Raw genomic sequence first — 18,355 nt, forward strand, 5'->3', positions numbered from 1 at the left:
GGATGCGTCACCGGATTAGCCCCTGAGAATCTGCTCCAGCCTCTTGCACTGAGCCGCACACACACACACACCTCCAGAAGGGCTCTCCGCTCTCCGCTCGCTCGTCGCTCCCCAGAGCCTTATCCACATGAGCCTGCCCAGCCTTACCTTCCTACCAGGATGATGAAAGGAAAGAGAACAGAATTTGTATTGTTCCTCATTTTGGTTCACTTTACCTTGGGTATGGGTCTCTTTTTTTGTTGTTGCTGTTGTTGTTGTGGTTATAGACCTCTTGCCTGTTTATTGCCTTGTTAACATGTACAGTAGTTAATCCTCTCATGTAGACAGGGGCATGCCCCCTCTTAAGAGTATTCATGCCGCTTGTACCTCTGTGAAAATGTGTGTTGTGTGTTTCTGCTAGTGAATGAATAATAATAATAATAATAATAATAATAATAATAATAATAATAATAATAATAATAATAATAATAATAATAATAATAATAATAATAATAATAATAATAATAATAATAATAATAATAATAATAATAATAATAATAATAATAATAATAATAATAATAATAAAACCTAACCCCTCCTTTCTTTTTTTCTTCAATCTGCCTTCAGTACCTGTCATTTCTACAAGTGAGGGCAAGAAACGATTGCATTAATTACTGGCATTCGAATTAACACTGAAAATATAATCAGAATGTGTGCTTAACAGTATAGTGTAGTAGTATATAGTGTATAAAGTAGCATAATAAGTAAATTATAGTAGTTTAGATTATGATTCCTGGTTATTTTGATACATGTGGTGTTTATTGTGTGAATACTTTTGCTGTGTTATATCATGGATACTGACAATGGACATGTTTGCTTTCCCAAAAGGACTATCAGACTATGCTCCATATTTCTATGACAATGGACCAAGCAGTACAAATGGGAATATGGCTTTGTTCAGCATCTCTGAGGATACTCCAGTTGGTGAGTCTTTAAAGCAGTTTGATGTAATAATTTATTATCCTGTTAAATGTGTGATCTGTAATTCAAATGTAAACTAGAAAGGTGCACTCAGTAGAGTGCAAAACTCTAGAGAGCATAGGGAGGTTATTAGGAAGCATAGGAAGGGTTATAGGAAGCATGGGAGGGGTAATAGGAAGCATGTTAGGAAACATAGAAAGGATGTTAGGATGCTTAGGAAGGGTATATGGGATGCATGTTAGGAAGCATAGGAAGGATGTTAGGGCGCTTAGGGAGGATATTAGGAAGCATAGGAAGGGTTATTGGAAGCATGGGAAGCATGTTAATAAGCATAGGAAGGGTGTTAGGAAGCACAGGAAGGGTGATAGGAAGCATGTTAGGAAACATACTGTAGGAACTATGTTAGGACGCTTAGGAAGGGTGATGAGAAGGAATATGTCGAAAATTTAAGCAAAGCAACTTGATTTTCTGCATTTTGGGAACAGGTCTAAACTCTTTATGACAATGACAAAGTGGTACATCAATGCATCCATTTTTCTTTTATGAAAATGGTATATTAGAGAAATTCCAGTCTGGTTTTAGATAAAATCGTAGCACAGAGACAGCTCTGGTTAAAATAACAAATGATCTCAGGATTAATACTGATGCTGGCAGAGTCTCTGTTCTGATTATTTTGGACTTGAGCGCTGCATTCGATCATAGCATTCTAATAAAACTGGGTTGGATTATCTGATGTTATCTGGAGTGCACTGAATTTGTTTCACAGAGCGAAAGTTCTATGTTAGTTTAGCAGATTTTGTGTCTGAGAAACAAGACTTAACTTTTGGTGTTGTGAAGCTGTCTTGGTCCACTCCTTTTTTCACTGTACATGCAGAAAAGATAAGATAAGATAAGATATTCCTTTATTGATCCCCTTGGGGAAATTCAGGCATCATAGCAGCATGGGGGGGGAGGGGGGAGGGGTACAGGTAGTAAAACAACACAGTATACAGGTAGTAAAAGACAACACAGGCAGTGTAAACAATTTGATCAATATGGTCAATATAATTTACTATCTGACTAGCTGAGGAATATTCACATTATTCACAGTGTCACATAAGGTGCAGTATGCATGAGGTAGTGTTATAATTTACTATCTACTGAGTATACATTAATCAAAGTACCAGGGTAGTCTACTTTGTCCCCCTTGGGTTCCTATAAGTCCCAGGTCAATGTCTGGTAGCAGTCGCTGTCGCTGCCCCCTGTTGTGGGGCCTGGAGGCTGCTAGTCGCTGCCCACTGTTGTGGAGCCTGATGGCCGCTGGTATGAAGGACTGTCCGAGGCGGTTAGTTGAGTGTCGGGGGGGGATGAGTCTGTGGCTGAACGAGCTTCTCATCTTGACTAGCTCGTCGTAGAGGGGGTGGTAGGGGTTCTCCATGATGGCATCCAGCTTCCTTATCACCCCCCTCTCTACCATCACCTCAAGTCTAGGTAGCTCGACTCCCACCACGGAGCTAGCCTTCCTCCTCACACAATATCAACTTTCATAGTCATGCTAATGATACACAACTATACATTTCTGTTGAACTGAATGACACAAATGCTCTATGCTCCCTGACTACCTGTCTGTCTGCAGTTGATCAATGGATGAGCAATACTTTTTTTTCAACTAAATGAGGATAAGACAGAAATACTTTTAATTGGCCCTAAAGCCAAAATGGATGCACTTGAATCTGGCTCTACATAAAGCAGAAGTAACAAGCTTAGGTGTTATTTTAGACTCTGATTTAAGTTTTAAAAACAGACATAAATAATGTGACCAAGACAGCATTCTTCCATTTAAGAAGATTCCCAAAGTCTGGCCATTTTTACCCAACAGGATGCAGAGAAGCTGGTCCATGCTTTTATTTCAAGCCGACGATTCTGGATGTTCGGGTGGATAGACATGGAGGTGGTTGGATGGGAGGGCGTGTGGCATTGGGGGTGGTCTGGGATGGCACTGGGACCTTTGGGACGCTTTGCGGTGCTGTGGGGTTTGTGGTGGGTTCTTCATGCAGGGGGTCCCTGGGGTGTCGGTGAGTTGGGGAAGTTCAGTGGTGGGGACTGGCCGGGGTCTGTCGGGTCCGTCGGGGCGCGTGTGGGAGACTGGTGTTCGGCTCTGCGGGAGGTCTGGGGGGGGGTTTGGTTGGAGTTCAGGGGGGCTTGAGGCCCTTGAGGCCCATTCATCCTGACATAGAGAAACTGCCCTCTTAGATTGTGTTTATTGGTGTAATTTTTGGAATATAGATTTTAGTTTACCATACTATTACTAAGAGGTATCCAATTATTATTTAAAAAATGTAGGTGCCCTTTTTTGTTGCTTCGGCCCCTGCCCCCCAAAATGTCTGTGCACTGTCCTGGACAACAGTTACATTTCCTTGTGCTTGTTTCCCTATAGGAACCCATGTATACACTTTGTATGGCACAGATCCGGAAGGAGACCCTGTACGATATGGCCTGACCTTTGAAAAAGGATCCAGGGAATACTTAAAAGTGGAACCCCAGTCAGGAAATGTGACTCTGATTCAGGAGCTTGACAGAGAGGTGAGTTTTAAGGGGGTAGTCTGCACTTCTAAGAAGCATTATGTGATTTGTCACAAACTGTCCTTTCAGGCATTGCAAGAAGCAATGACTTCCACTAGCTTTGCCAAAAATGCCAACATTGGTGCGGCCGGGTAGCGCAGCGGACTAAGCGTCTGTCTACCACCACAGAGACAGTGGGATCGAATCCAGCTGTGGTGCTTCCGGGTTGGCCGACCGTCCATACTAACACAATTGGCAGTGTTAGCGGGTGGGAAACCCGGCGAGGGTGGGTCCTGGTCGTTGTAAACAGCGACTCCTACAGTTCGGTCGGGGCGCCTGCACAGCAAAGGAAGGATCTAGGAGAGGTAGTGTGACCTTCCACACGTTACACTCTCCCAGTGAGAGTCCGCGCTGCCAGGTGAAAAGAAGCGGTGGGCTGGGTACACATGTGTCGGAGGAAGCATGTGATAGTCTCCGCCCTCCCGGACCAACGGTAGGGGGTAGAGTGCGCAACGACCAGGAAGGGGATTGGGAATTGGCATAACGACTAACATTGGGAGAAAAAGCGGAAAAAGAAGGAGGAAAAAAATTATAAAAAATAATAAAAAAATGCCAACATTGGTCCTCATTCTCGAGCATGTTCGTAAGTACCTTTGTAAATATCTTGGTAAAAAGTTCGTACTAACACATTAACAAAAATCCTCCTCGGGATTCCTGAACGTGTGAAACGGTCTCCGTAAGTGGCCAAAATCTTCGCAGCTGGGTTCCCATGAATGAAAAACGTTATTCATTCTTAAACTGGAAGCACGTTCTCGTACACCGGAATTTGCATACAGACACGCCCGCCAGCTCCTTATAAGGCGAAGGAGGCGTGTGCAAAATAGCGAGAGGGTCAGCATTGCATTTGCACCGTGCTGACCCATTCAACATTTGCGACTGATCTCAAAATTAGATTAGATTCCAACCAAAGTGCAAATGTAACAGTAAAGTGCAATAGTAACATATAATGCACATGTGATTAAACTGGGTATAAAATATATAAATACTACTGAGTAATTGTGCGTTTTATTTGGGCCAAGGTGGCCGCAAGCGCTTCCATCACCACCGTGGTCCTCTCCTGGCTGTTAGCGAACCTCTCCAGGCTGTTGGCGACCCTCTCCTGGCTGTTAGCGACCCTCTCCAGACTGTTGGCGACCCTCTCCTGGCTGTTAGCGACCCTCTCCAGACTGTTGGCGACCCTCTCCTGGCTGTTAGCAAACCTCTCCAGGCTGTTGGTGACCCTCTCCTGGCTGTTCAGCATTGTGTGGATTAATGTGGCCATAATAACCTACTCAGTCAATGGAGATCCAGTAATACACTTTATTAACTCGGAATGAATGTATCAAATACAGAATAGTCAGAGAATGGCTTGATGGCTCTCACCAAAGTGACTAGCTAGGGGACCCGGGAGAAAGAGATAGATTTACATGTGGGGACCCTCTTTATAAAGAGGGGGGGGACAATAAAACTGGGGATTGGGTAGAGGGAGGGGACAAGTTCTGTTATCCTCCACAATTGCCTGCTGGACCGCGTTGCCACGGGCATGCGTGGCACCGCTGGTGGACGGGGGCAGCGGTGTACTTGTGCTGTATGATGACAATACAATTTAATCTGTCCACCAGCGCTGCCCGCCCCCCATCCACCAGCGCTGCCACGCGTATTCTCTGACATATTAGTGAAGTGATGTGTTTAGTTCTTGAGAGAAATTGTAAACTATATCTAATAATAGTGACAACATCAAGTAAATCAAATTAATGTTTAAAGGCTTTATTTGGCCTACATCCATGCAATTAATCGCTGTCGGACTTGGACAGCAGTCTGTTGTCCGGGCAAGATGAGCAGTGGAATGTTGGACGGGGGGCAGTGCTGGTGCACAGCCCGACCTACCGACAGGCGATGCTGGACAGCCAGGAGAGGACCATGTGGTGATGGAAGCGCTTGTTGGAATGTTTCTTCACTGGCTCTTACAATTTATACAATGAGCAATGTAAAAGAAAATACAAATAAAACCAACAATAAATAATATCATGGAGAACAAGATGGTATATGGAATATTAATAGTCTAGGGCGGCCAAGCTATATCCACACTATTGAGTTCAGTTCTTATTTATTTATTTTCGGACATGGTTCATTGAGTCATGACTATATATCTAAAACGTGATTGTTAATGATACAAATATTGTCGTATTTATTATCATTATAATTATTTAATTCCACGGATGTCTGTAGGATCGAAGTGACGCAATCCCCAAGGACTTCTCCCACAGACAGCTGTCAAAAACACAGGCGCACACCGGTCTGTCTGACTTATGTCCGATTTACGACTGCCTTTTCGAGTTCGTAAATCCTACATAAATCATACAACGAATTTACAATACTAATCCGTTCGAGAATGCAGAATAAATTTGTAAATCGAGTTACGAAGGAATTCCTTGGTAACTTTCACATATGTCCGTTCAAGAATGAGGACCATTGTCTCCTTCTAATATCTCAGAAACAAAGCCTACAAGTGCTTTTTGAACGGACTGAAAGCACAGAAATTGGTTTAGCTTCTTTAAAATATAGCACTTCCCTTTCATACACTGTTTTTTTCCATCTAAAGAAAGACATCATAAAATGAAACCATCTCACAGTGTTGCTGTTCAGAGTGACAGGAGCCTTTTTTGTGTGTTATTTTTAGAAACAAGCTGAAATTTCAGCTCTTGTTAGCATCACAGATGGTCGCAATAAGGTGCGTACTGATGTCAAATATTTGTTCCAAATTCTATACGTTTCCAACTGTGGCTATGACCATGTATTTACTTACCTCTTTCAGGTTGCTGAGACAATAAGAGTGTTTGTCACGGATGTCAACGATGAAAGACCTCAATTCCTAAATTTGCCATTCATCATTGATATACCAGAGGTATGTTTGAAATTGTAGACATTTGTGAACAAAATGACACGTCTCAGTGTAGTCGTGTATTGTTGGAAGGTGTCTTTGTGATAAAATGCTGTACTGTGACACTGCTAAATGTTTGCCATCAAGATTGTGTTCAGTTGAGCTCTGTCTTTATCATAAAAGGCCAGAGGGCAACTGACATGCAACAATAAAGATTAACAAGGAATTCAATAAATATTACAGGGAACAACACAAATTACCCAGAAACCTGCATACATGCATCTGAAAAAACCACAGTGTGTATTTTACTGTATAAGAGTAAAACTTGAAAGAACTTTGAAACGTTGGACCTACACATCAAGCTGATGTTGAATATAGGCCTACTCTTTTATATTATACTCTTGCCAGTTGGGACTTATGATTTTGACAATGGGCTATGAATAATATAAATACACTGGGATTTGACTAAATGCATACCTGCCTAAAGTGCTATAGTATACAGTACAGTAAGCTGCTTGGTGTACCTATGGTTTTATCCTGACAACCTATTTGCCATAGTCACTTTGCCACCATGTTGGTCGAGTTTGATGCAATGTGAGATACGGATGCGGAAGTGCCTGTTCACTTCAATGTTAAAACCTAGCTAGGAAAATGCCACTTCAAGGACCAAAATATAAACAACAGGCAGTATACACTCATAAGAATTATGAGCTCATGACTCTTGATTATTTTTCATTGCCATAGTTGTCGTATTTTGAAAAACATGAAAGTGAATTACTCATCAGCTCACTGAAAATGCGTTCATAGTGAAAACAAAGATGGTGGCGAAGTGAATAGGTCAATAGAACAATCAACCAGTGGAGTCAAACATACTATTCTATGTACTTTGGACTGCATTATGTTGCAGAAGGGCTTGACATTAGCACCCGCCCACCCGCCAGATGCGGGTAGAATTCCCCTGTGGCGTGTAACTCTGTCATTCTACCCGCCCCAGTGGCTAGTGGCTTAAAGGTCTGTCTGTCTGTGTGTATGTGTGTGTGTTTAGCGTCTTTTTCTCCCTGGCCATGTGCATTCTAAAAAAAAATAAAAAATCTCTGCCTTTGATTGGCTATAACACGTGCATTATGCAAAGACCAGCCCTGATCTGCCTCTGATTGACTCTGATCATCACCCTGATGCTGAATGACGGAATAAACAAAAAAGCCATGTGAAACCTGAAACCTCTCTTCAAAGTTCTTTTCATACTGAGTCGCGTCGCCAATAAACATAATAGTTTCAAGATATTGCGTCGGTTTGAGAGAAGAATCAAGCATCGGAAATACATTTGGACTGCAGTATTCTGTTGTGGATGGTTAAAACCTTTGTTTACATACTGGTGTGGATTAAAACTTTCGTTTATGGACCCGTTTTCTGCCTGGCTGAAATCAAGCTGGCAGGCTTGTTCGAAGTTGAACACAGCTAGAACATCCAACACAAGTCTCTGTAATTAAGCTAGGTAATGACGCTGGAAGCACGTTCTCGTACACCGGAATTTGCATACAGACACGCCCGCCAGCTCCTTATAAGGCGAAGGAGGCGTGTGCAAAGGTAATGGCTAATGCATCCTTACACTACTGGCAAGTATTTTCATATCTTAACCAACGTTGCAACTTGCAAGACGCTTATAATGAAACGCTCCAACGGCGACATTGTTCATCAATTCCTTCAACCTAGAACCTAAGTGCGCACTCTCTCTCTCTCTCTCTCTCTCTCTCTCTCTCTCTCTCTCTCTCTCTCTCTCTCTCTCTCTCTCTCTCTCTCTCTCTCTCTCTCTCTCTCTCTCTCTCTCTCTCATTCATCACGGTGGTGAAAAAGGTTTGTCTGGAGCCCATTTTCACATGACCATTTTAATAATCACATTATTACCATTGTTGGGTTATGATCGGCGTGTGTGGGGATTTTTGGCTGGTGAAAATGCTGAGTGGCTAGTGACTTTGGAAAACCACTAGCCACAGTGGCTAGTGAGCCAACAAGTTAATGTCAAGCCCTGTAAGAACCCCTGTTGATGGGCACCTGTACGCTCATATGTGTGTATATATGATTCTGTCTACATCTGTTGTTTGTCCCTATGGTCGACGGACTGAAATGTCACCTATGTTTTTAGATCAGTACATAGATTCATTGTATTTAACCAGAGAGAGTGTCTCACACGTTTCTCACTCCAAACTCTCTCGTCTGTTCCCCAGGATGCTACTCCTGGGAGCAGCGTCTACAAAGTCCAAGCAGTGGATAAAGACATGGGCTCTGGAGGCAGCGTCTCGTACATCCTACAGGTGATACTATCCTACCTGCTTCCAATAACATACTGTCCGACCATCACTTACACACACACACACACACACACACACACACACACACACACACACACACACACACACACACACACACACACACACACACACGCACGCACGCACGCACGCACACACACACACACACACACACACACACACACACACACACAGACACACACACACACACACACACACACACACACACACACACACACACACACACACACACACACACACACACACACACACACACACACACACACAAAAACACACACACACACACACACACACACACACACACACACAGACACACACACACACACACACACACACACACACACACACACACACACACACACACACACACAAAAACACACACACACACACACACACACACACACACACACACACACACACACACACACACACACACACACACACACACACACACACACACACACACACACAGTGCTAGGCAGGCTGGGGTGAAAGAATTGTGAGAGAGCCACCATCATGTCAAGACACAAAAACAAGGGCATGGATTTGAGTGATGGAACAGTGTGCAGAGCGGCGGCTGAAAAGATTATTATTTTCATTCTGGGTTGAATGCAGTCTGTAAATGGTGTTACTTTGGTGGATTACATGTCAGTGATGTTTCAGCAAGGCGTTGATAGCTTAAAGGAACACGCCAACATTTTGGGAAATTAGCTTACCGTCTTCTCCAGAGAGAGAGACGAAGATAGATACCAGTTTCCTCTCTGTGCGCTCAGTAGAAACGTATCAGGCTGCACGTTAGCCTAGCTTAGCACAATGAATGGAAGCGGACAGTGCCGGTGCTAACTGGCACTGTCCGCTTCCATTCATTGTGCTAAGCTAGGCTAACTTGCAGCCAGATAGCTTTCTACTGAACGCACAGAGAGGAAACTGGTATCTATCTTCTTGCCTCACTCGGGAGAAGACGATATGTTGGTCGTGTTCCTTTAACAGGGGCTCAGGGTTGTTTTTGAGAAGCAACTGACAGGACGCTAACTGTCGCTGTTCATGTAAACATTCTGACAAAAGACCACAGATGTACAGAAAAGGTAGGAAGGACAGTTGAGAGAAGCTTCTCTAGAACATGACAGGCCTGCATACTGTACGCTGCATCGAGGGGAAGGATTGGTTTCGATAGCAACAGACTGCTAAGTTTAACCAGATATATAAACACCTAGGAACCCGTTACTCACACTACCTAATGTGTGACTTTTTACACTAAAAACAGAGCTTGTCGCCGGCCAAGTTCACCATCGACGGTCACAGCGGTGTCCTCAGGATTAAGCCCGGCGAGACTTTGGACTACGAGATGACTCCCACACATTTTGTGACGGTGGTTGCCAAGGTGAGAAGGTGATGTCACCCCTTCGAGGGAGGGGTAGAGGAGGTTTACATTCAGTAATTTAGCTGACGCTTTTATCCAAAGCGACGTTGGAAGGTTGGGGGAGGGGGTGAGGAAGAAAAGACTGCTCTATTTCTTACGTCCGTCATAAATACGTTGATCTCTTAAGCCCGAAGCCTATTTTCTGAAAATCTGCCTAAAATACATACCTAAGTAAATGGAATATTGCTCCACTTCTACAAGGTCCATTTGCATATTCTTGGTATCTAGGGACATCTATGGACCTCAGTGAATGTATTCCCAGTGTCAGAAATGTTGTGTCTATTACTAGGCTTGCTTAAATTATGATGAAACAAAGGAGAATATGAATTATGATTTTTCTTTGCATCTTTGACAGTGAATAACACCATGCTAATAATGACCAAACATTAAAAACTGCCACTGATCTCGTTCAGTACCTTCTTGAGATCATGTGTACAGAAAATCTAAGGAGATGAATAAAGGGAAGATGATTAAACAGGAGGTTCTGTAGATACAGTACTGAATTCTCCCATCCGGACCAATGCAATTTGAAATATTATTATAGAATATAGAATAGCAGGCTTATAAATTACCTTATAATAACCAATTCGCACATTTATATATATACATATATTATCTTTCAAATGACCAAGTTCAATTTGGATTTAGTATCACCAGGCGTGCATAAGAACAGATAATGAAATCTACTGTACTTTTTTATTTTCACCACGGTGCAACCGTTTTGAAACTAATTTCAGATCTAATTGTTGCTGCATGCTAACAATAGGGAAGAGAAACTAACTACGTTTCAATACTGTCTGTTCAAATTTCAAAACATTGAACTAGTGCCCTCATGACAATATTTTATAGTGTATTTTACGTCTTGAGAAATAGTTATCTGTAAACATGTCCAGTTTGTGAGTTCTGCCAAACCACATTCAGCTAGTTAGCTTGTTTATAAATTAGCTTGGTACTGCCGTAAACGCGCAAGTTGAATTCCATTATGCTTAAATAAATAATTATATAAATGTATTTATTAATTTAGCATAAAAAAAACGAAATCATTGTGTGTAAAACTACATTCAGTAGTTGATTAAGTTCAATAAATCCTCAATACTAGTTAACAGTTCGTCTCACACATATACTTTTTGTAGACACAACATGGTGTCAGAAGTTCTGCTCGATCAAAACGAAGAAAAATATGCAAAAGATCATTTAACCCTGGCTTCCACTACCACACTACAAAAGGTAAACGCTTTCACTACCACACTACAGGTTAACCCTTTCACTACTGCACTACAAAGGGTGGTAGTGAAAGGGTTAACCTTCTGTAGTGTGGTAGTGATAGGGTTAAATCTCACCATCTGGCTCACTATTTATCTTTTCAGGACGGAGGTGGGAAGTACAAGGGGAAACAGCAGGTGCTGACCTCCACAGCCACCATAACGGTCAATGTAATCGACGCCCAGGACACACCTCCCTCCTTCATCGGCACCCCTTACTTTGGATACATCTATGAGGTTTCAGTTCCTGTAAGTCTCAGTTACATTCTCAACAGTGCATTAATCCTTTCACTGCCACACTACAAAGGGTTAATGGTTTCACTACCACACTACAGGTTAACCCTTTCACTACCACACTACAAAGGGTTAACCTAGTTATATGAGTACTGGCTGAGCGTCTCGCTCTTTCGCCATATCGAGATATACCTCATCTCTAGTACCTACTGTACTTCATTAACGAAAACAAAGCACCCATGCACTTGGCCAGGCCCCGCCCCAGTGCCCCCCTATAAGGCACCAGGCGTGGTCACACTCTCCTTTCCTCGGGAAAAGTTTTCCATCAAGAAAAAACCCCTCAAGGGACCTCAGGGCGCGCTAAGAGCGAGGCGCTCAGCCAGTACTCATATAACTAGGTTATATACATAACCTATCGTTATATGGTCGTACTGGCGAATCGCGTTTCGCTCTTTCGCCATATCGAGATATTGGGACAGAGCAGACGCGAGGACCAACAAATGTACCCCCTGAGGACCCGCAAGCCCTATCACCAGGGGGGAGGGGAGTCCCGTCACCCCCCCTTCCTAGCGAAGAGGGGGCGGCAGTCAACTCCACCCAAGTGCGAAAAAGAGGAACTAGAGACCCCTAAAACGCACAGCACAGGCGGGACCACGTGTGACACATCACCTCGTGGCACACACTCACACATCCCTGCTAACCCACCGAAGGGCGGGACGCAGGGGAGGTCCCAGACCTCAGAACCGCCTGGGAGACAGAACCCCCAGTCATGTCCATGAGGTAAAACCTAACGAAGGGACCCGGGGAGGACCAGGAGACCGCAGCACAGATGGCCTCCACCGAGGCCCCCCCTAACAAGGCGGCAGAGGCCGCCACTCCACGAGTGGAGTGCGCCCTGAAACCCCCAGGGGGGGCCAGCTCAGCCAACGTGTAGCAAAGGGCAAAGCCCTCGCACAACCAATGTGACAGGCGCTGTTTCGACAGTGCCTCACCAGCACGAGAGCCACCGTAACAAACAAAGAGCTGATCGGTAGCCCTGAGGTCCTGAGTCCGGCTGAGGTAAACCTCCAAAGCCCGGACTGGACACGACAGGTGAAGGCTCGCCTCTAACTCACCAGTGTGAGGAGGCGGATGAAACGCCTGAACCACAATATCCCTGGAGTGAAAAGAGCTCCGGATATTTTTTGGCACGAAGACTGGATTAGGCCTCAGAGTCGCACCGCTATTGACACGAATAGACAAGCACTCAGGCCGCACCGAGAGAGCACAGAGCTCACCCACGCGCTTAGTGGAGATGATGGCCAGCAGGAATGCAGTCTTGAAGACAGCTGTTCCAAAGACGCCTGCTCAAGAGGCTCAAACGGGGCCTCGGACAACCGGCCGAGGACCAGTTGGAGGTCCCAACTCGGAGACAGAGAATGTTCCACCGGCTTAAGGCGCCGAGCGCCAAGCAGGAAACGCTTCACAAGAGGGTGGCTGAACAATGTAGCGCCCTCAAAACCCCTCATGACAAGAGGATATAGCCGCGGCATATACCCTCACTGTCGAAGCCGACAGTCTATCCAAAATAGACTGAAGGAAGGAAAGGACAGCGTCCAGGGGGCAGGACACCAGTTCCCAGCCCCCCACCTTACACCACTCTTGGAAAATACGCCACCTACCCGTGTAACCCGCGATAGTGGAGGGAGCATGCACGTTCCGGATGGTGTTGACCACAGAAGGGTCCATCCTCTCCAGACTCACCCTCTCACCAGCCAAACCATCAGAGGCTGGCCCAGCACAGGGAACTGACACAGAGACCCGTGCACCTGAGAGAGGGCCCGCGACGACCAAGGAACAGGCCACGTCGGGGCTAACAAGAGCTGGATCAGGACCGGGAACCACACAGCTGTGCCCCAGTCTGGCGCGAACAGGACCAAGGTCCTGCGCTCCCGACGTATCCGCACCAACAACTGACCTATCAGATGTGTGGGGGGAAAAACGTACAGAATCCCATGTGGCCACGGCATCGGTCCCAGACCTGCCCGACTATGTCCGGACGTAATCCCCACTCGTCAAGGTGAGGACCGCCCCGCGACATCACACCTGTACCCACATTCACCCTGCCGGGGATGTGGAGAGCCCTCAGGCTGCACAGATGGAAAACGCCCATAGCCAGCCGACCGCCGCCCGGTGCAGACGGGGGGAGCGTACTCCTCCCTGTCTGTCGATATACGACACTGACATCGTATTGTCCGTCGTGACCAAAACACTTTGAGGACCAGAAGGACCGCCTTCAATACCAACACATTGAACGTAGCGCAGACCGGGCAGCATGGTCTTGCCAGCTGCACCCTACTGCATTGGCCCAACGCGTCCCCAGTGAGGGAGGCGTCGGTGAAAACCGTGACGTGTGACAGCCTACTGCTCATGGGGACAACCCTGGTGAGGGCCCCAGGCCCTCCTCAGAAGGCGAGGTCCCCCAGTACTGACACGGGAACCTTAGCCGCTTCCACTTGCCTCTCACCGGGTCTATTTCCATACTGGAAAACCACCTCTGTATCCTCCTCATGAGGTGAAGAGGAGGCCAAGAGGGACCACGGAATGAGCAGATGCCATCATACCGAGCAGGCGCATCACGGACAGAGCGGTAACCGTCCTAGGACGGAACCTCCCGAGCATGTCGATAACATGCTCTGAGAGGGATGCCCATTGTACTCCACCCATTGACTGGGAAGAGGAGTACTCTACTTCCAGTCTACAGCAAACCCCAGGCTGGTGAGGAATTCCACCACCTGCCTGGTATGAGACCTGACGATCCACCTTGACCGCCAAGGACCAGAACGTCGTCAGGGTAGAATACACTTCGTAACCCCTGACGACGCAGAGGCCCCAGTGCAGCCTCCACGCACTTGGTGAAGATGCGGGGAGCCAGAGAAAAGCCGAACGGCAGCCTCTGGTACTCATATGCTAAAACCTGCAAAGGAAGCGTAGGTAAGCCCTAGGATGGAAGATCGGGGATGCGAATACGCATTCCTACAGGTCTATGGAGGAGAACCAGGCCCCCACCTGACAGTGTTCAACAGGTAGGAGACGGTCCAAAATGCTGAACCTTCCCATGGGACAGGTCCAGCATGGGTCTGACACCCCCCCTTCCCGATTTCTCGGGCACCAGAGAATACCGGGAGGAAAACGCCACGACGATGGCTTGCTTCGCCCACAGAGATTGGATCTTGTTGACCAGAGCTGTCACTGCTGGTGACCCTGACAATACGGTCTGTACCAAACCTGAAAACGGGTGGGGTTGTGTAAACACAAGTCCCCGCCTCAGCGTTCTCTCCATCCACCTCGACATATGGTACTGCTGTAGCCATATGTGATGATACTCCCAAACGCACCCGCCACCATTTGGCGCTGGTCCGCTAGGAACTGTAGATAGGCGGCCCGGTCCCACCCGCTGTGCGTAGACAACCCTGGACCCGCTAACCGTGCGAGCAGAGCGTTCTGTGGAGTCGGGACATCGGACCCTGACACTACCCACGAGGCAATCGCACCCAAGGGGGGACCCCGACAGAAAGGGCCGGTTTGATACGGGGGAAGCTGACATCATACTAGGTGACAAAAGCTCCCCCACTGAACACCCCTCCAGCATGCTGAGGAGTTGTTCTGCAGCTGGACATGCAAGGTGTGAGGCCCCCATGGGTTCCTACACACCGTAGCCCTGCAGTGATATTACTACCACCCAAATCACGCGCGCCTGCCAGACCACTGCCGATCTTGCAGGAGTGGGAGGCACTAACGTGATACCCGGCCTGGCGAAGGCGAGGTCGGGGAAGCCCGCACTGTTTGCCTCAAAAGGTCTGAAGCCCCCATGCTGACAACCCTTGTAGTTGACAGACGTAACACCAGGCTCAACCAAACACAGACGCAGAACGTGTGGCGTGGGAGCCGCTTGACAGCACAACATTCTCACGGACAGACCCAGTCTCAGCCATCAACTGGGTGTCAGCCCCTGTCCCCATGAGAAGCGAACGTGGGGCCGCTTGCGCTTCATTGAAGACACGCGGCCCGCAGCCAAAGGAAACAAATCAGAGCTCCTTTTCCGCTGGTGTTGGGGGAGGGAGTGACCGGAGAGCGGGCTGCACACAGCCGGACGGCGACGGTTTTTTAGGGCGTGCTCATCCAATGTAGCCGATCCCTCGGCCGCCATGGCTGTCGGCCTTGTGGACACCTGTTGACGTTGAGCCCAGGGTACCTCAGGCGGGGGAAACATGGCCGCTGGTCGAGGGCCTCGCCGCAGCCGCTGGCAAGCCCGTGCTCTCACCTCTGGCTGCGCGGCGTGAGGCGGTGTGGGGCCTAGGTCAAATACCGCCCGCGCTCCAGCAGAAGACCAAAGATCCTCTGCGGAGAGGGGAGCCCTGAGGAGGGAAAAATTATTTGTAACTTCTCACCCCCTCAAAAGGAGACTAATCCAACCAAGATGTCTGTAAACAAGCGTTGACAGCATCCTAGCCCTCCCTGCGGTTATAGCTTGCGGCTAGGTCAAAGCTAATAACGTCAAAAACCTCATGCAATGTTTCGACGTCGGCTGGCCCTCATGGCCCCGCCACCAGACACCATTTTTTACCGGAAAAAACAGCAATTCGAACAAGGTTACTAATCGCTGCTAATTCTATACCGTGGCGGTATAGGCTTAACAGCCCACCAGCCACCCGCCGGGCCGCCTCACCTCATGGCGTCGGCCGGGCGGGGCACTGTTTCAACATGCCAGAGGCAAAGGACTGATGCCACCTGCTTCATAAACACGGAGCACCAGTGGTGGTTGCAACCAGCAACCTCCACTGTGGTGTGCACCCATGAAGGGGTTAATGAATAAATTAACTAAAACACCACCAATACACTGTAGAATGGGCTAGCCCATACACACAACGTTAAGGGGATGCGGACCAGAGAACACCAGTCCCGCATACCATTCATAATATTCACAAAAAGCACACCAGCCCTAGGCCTCAGCCCATTCACCCATGAAAAAGGTAAACAAGCCCCCGTCAATACTCCCAACAGTAGACACCGATTGACCGTCAGCATGAATGGTTAAGAGGAGGGAAGACCTTTTAGAAAGACAGCCCTCAGCGGGGAATCAAAACAGAAACAGTAACCCAGCATATAGCATAGCGTTAGCCGCGCGCTCCAGGATAACCGGGAAAACAACAACGTTTACCCAGATATCCTGCCCCTTGCGCCAATACACAACTCGGTTGTCTCCCGGGACAACTCGAGCAGCATCACTAAAGCCAGCATTGTTATGCCTAGTGGCGCAGATCCTACCTGGGCACAAGTTAGCCCGATAGCTAAACATCGCATGACTTCCCTCGATCTGCTGTCAAAAGACGAGGAAACCCCAGGACAGGCCCGACGCGCCATTGGAACATGCCGAGAAGATTCCAGGGGCTGGTAAATCTCCGGCGAAACCCAACATTGTTCAATTTCTCTCTGCATTTCATCAACAGCTAGTTACATGGGATGAAAAGCACGTCCATGATGGAAAACGAAAAAGAGGAAGGGCGAGTGTGACCATGCCTGGTGCCTTATAGGGGGGCACTGGGGCGGGGCCTGGTCAAGTGCATGGGTGCTTTGTTTTCGTTAATGAAGTACAGTAGGTACTGGAGATGAGGTATATCTCGATATGGCGAAAGAGCGAGACGCGATTCGCCAGTACGACCATATAACCCTTTCACTACCACACTACAGAAGGTTAGCCCTTCCACTACCACACAACAGGCGGTTCTGTAGTGTGGTAGTGAAAGGGTTAACCTTCTGTAGTGTGGTAGTGAAAGGGTTAAATGTATGATCTGTAATGCCGTCAAACAGCGACCTCTCGGCAAAAGAGCTCCGATCGGTATTGCACTTTGTTTTGTTTTGGTCTGACACGTGTGTCAAATGACATATTATGCTGTGGATTTCTCCACCCTGAGGTGTGGCACAGAAAGAGAAACCCCTCCCCTATCCCCACTCAACACCAACCCACACCCAAAAAAAGTAAACAAAGTGCAATATCAAGTGGGCTCTTTTGCCTAGATAAGATAAGAGGTCACTGTTTGAAGGCATTATAGATTCTACCTTTATGTACTGTTTTTGCATAGCAGTTAAATAGTCAGTTGTTGTTCTTTTCTTCTGGGTAAACATATGAATGTAATATAATATAGCTGCTTGTACTTTTAGGGCTCTGAAATATTTACTGTGTATGCCAAAGACGGAGACCAAGGCAATCCAAACCCCATATATTACTCTCTTGTAAACGGTAAGCGTTCTCAACGGCAAACCATTTTTACAAAAGATTAAATACATGCCAATTTCAGCTGTCATTCGCTCCAGTTAAATGGCTTAACTGCGTACAGTACATACAGATTTGTAGGAGGCAGTGTTTCTTCTCTCTGTCTCCAAGTGTCATTCCTTCACACACTTAACACCTCTTTCTTCCCTTACAGGTAACGACGGCGTCTTTGACATAAATAGTACAAGCGGGTGCATCAGTCTAGCAACGTATCCAGCCCAGCTGAAAAGTGAATTATACGATATTAAAGTCAAGGTAGAAAATAGTTGCCTCTTTTGACAATAATAATAATAACTTTATTTGTATAGCAACTCTCTCTAGTTGTTTCCTGGGTGCTGATACTGTACATGCTTATCTTATAGTAATCTGCGGTATCGG

General features: G+C 46.7%; 1 protein-coding gene across 1 annotated transcript in view; it reads left to right on the top strand.

The window, feature by feature from the left end:
* Positions 1–842: 842 nt before the first annotated feature.
* Positions 843–18,355, top strand: part of LOC311235539 (cadherin-related family member 1a) — a gene marked incomplete at both ends in the record, with an annotated part of 31,207 nt that continues 13,694 nt past the window's right edge. The window contains 9 exons of the mRNA XM_084323007.1: positions 843–963; positions 3,377–3,522; positions 6,221–6,271; positions 6,356–6,445; positions 8,647–8,733; positions 10,013–10,129; positions 11,536–11,679; positions 17,866–17,944; positions 18,132–18,232. Of these exons, the coding sequence (XP_084179133.1) occupies positions 843–963; positions 3,377–3,522; positions 6,221–6,271; positions 6,356–6,445; positions 8,647–8,733; positions 10,013–10,129; positions 11,536–11,679; positions 17,866–17,944; positions 18,132–18,232 (936 nt within the window). The remainder of the gene's footprint in view (positions 964–3,376; positions 3,523–6,220; positions 6,272–6,355; positions 6,446–8,646; positions 8,734–10,012; positions 10,130–11,535; positions 11,680–17,865; positions 17,945–18,131; positions 18,233–18,355) is intronic.

Source organism: Notolepis coatsorum, assembly GCF_963971535.1.
Source record: "Notolepis coatsorum genome assembly, chromosome: 10".
Classification (NCBI taxonomy): Eukaryota; Metazoa; Chordata; class Actinopteri; order Aulopiformes; family Paralepididae; genus Notolepis; species Notolepis coatsorum.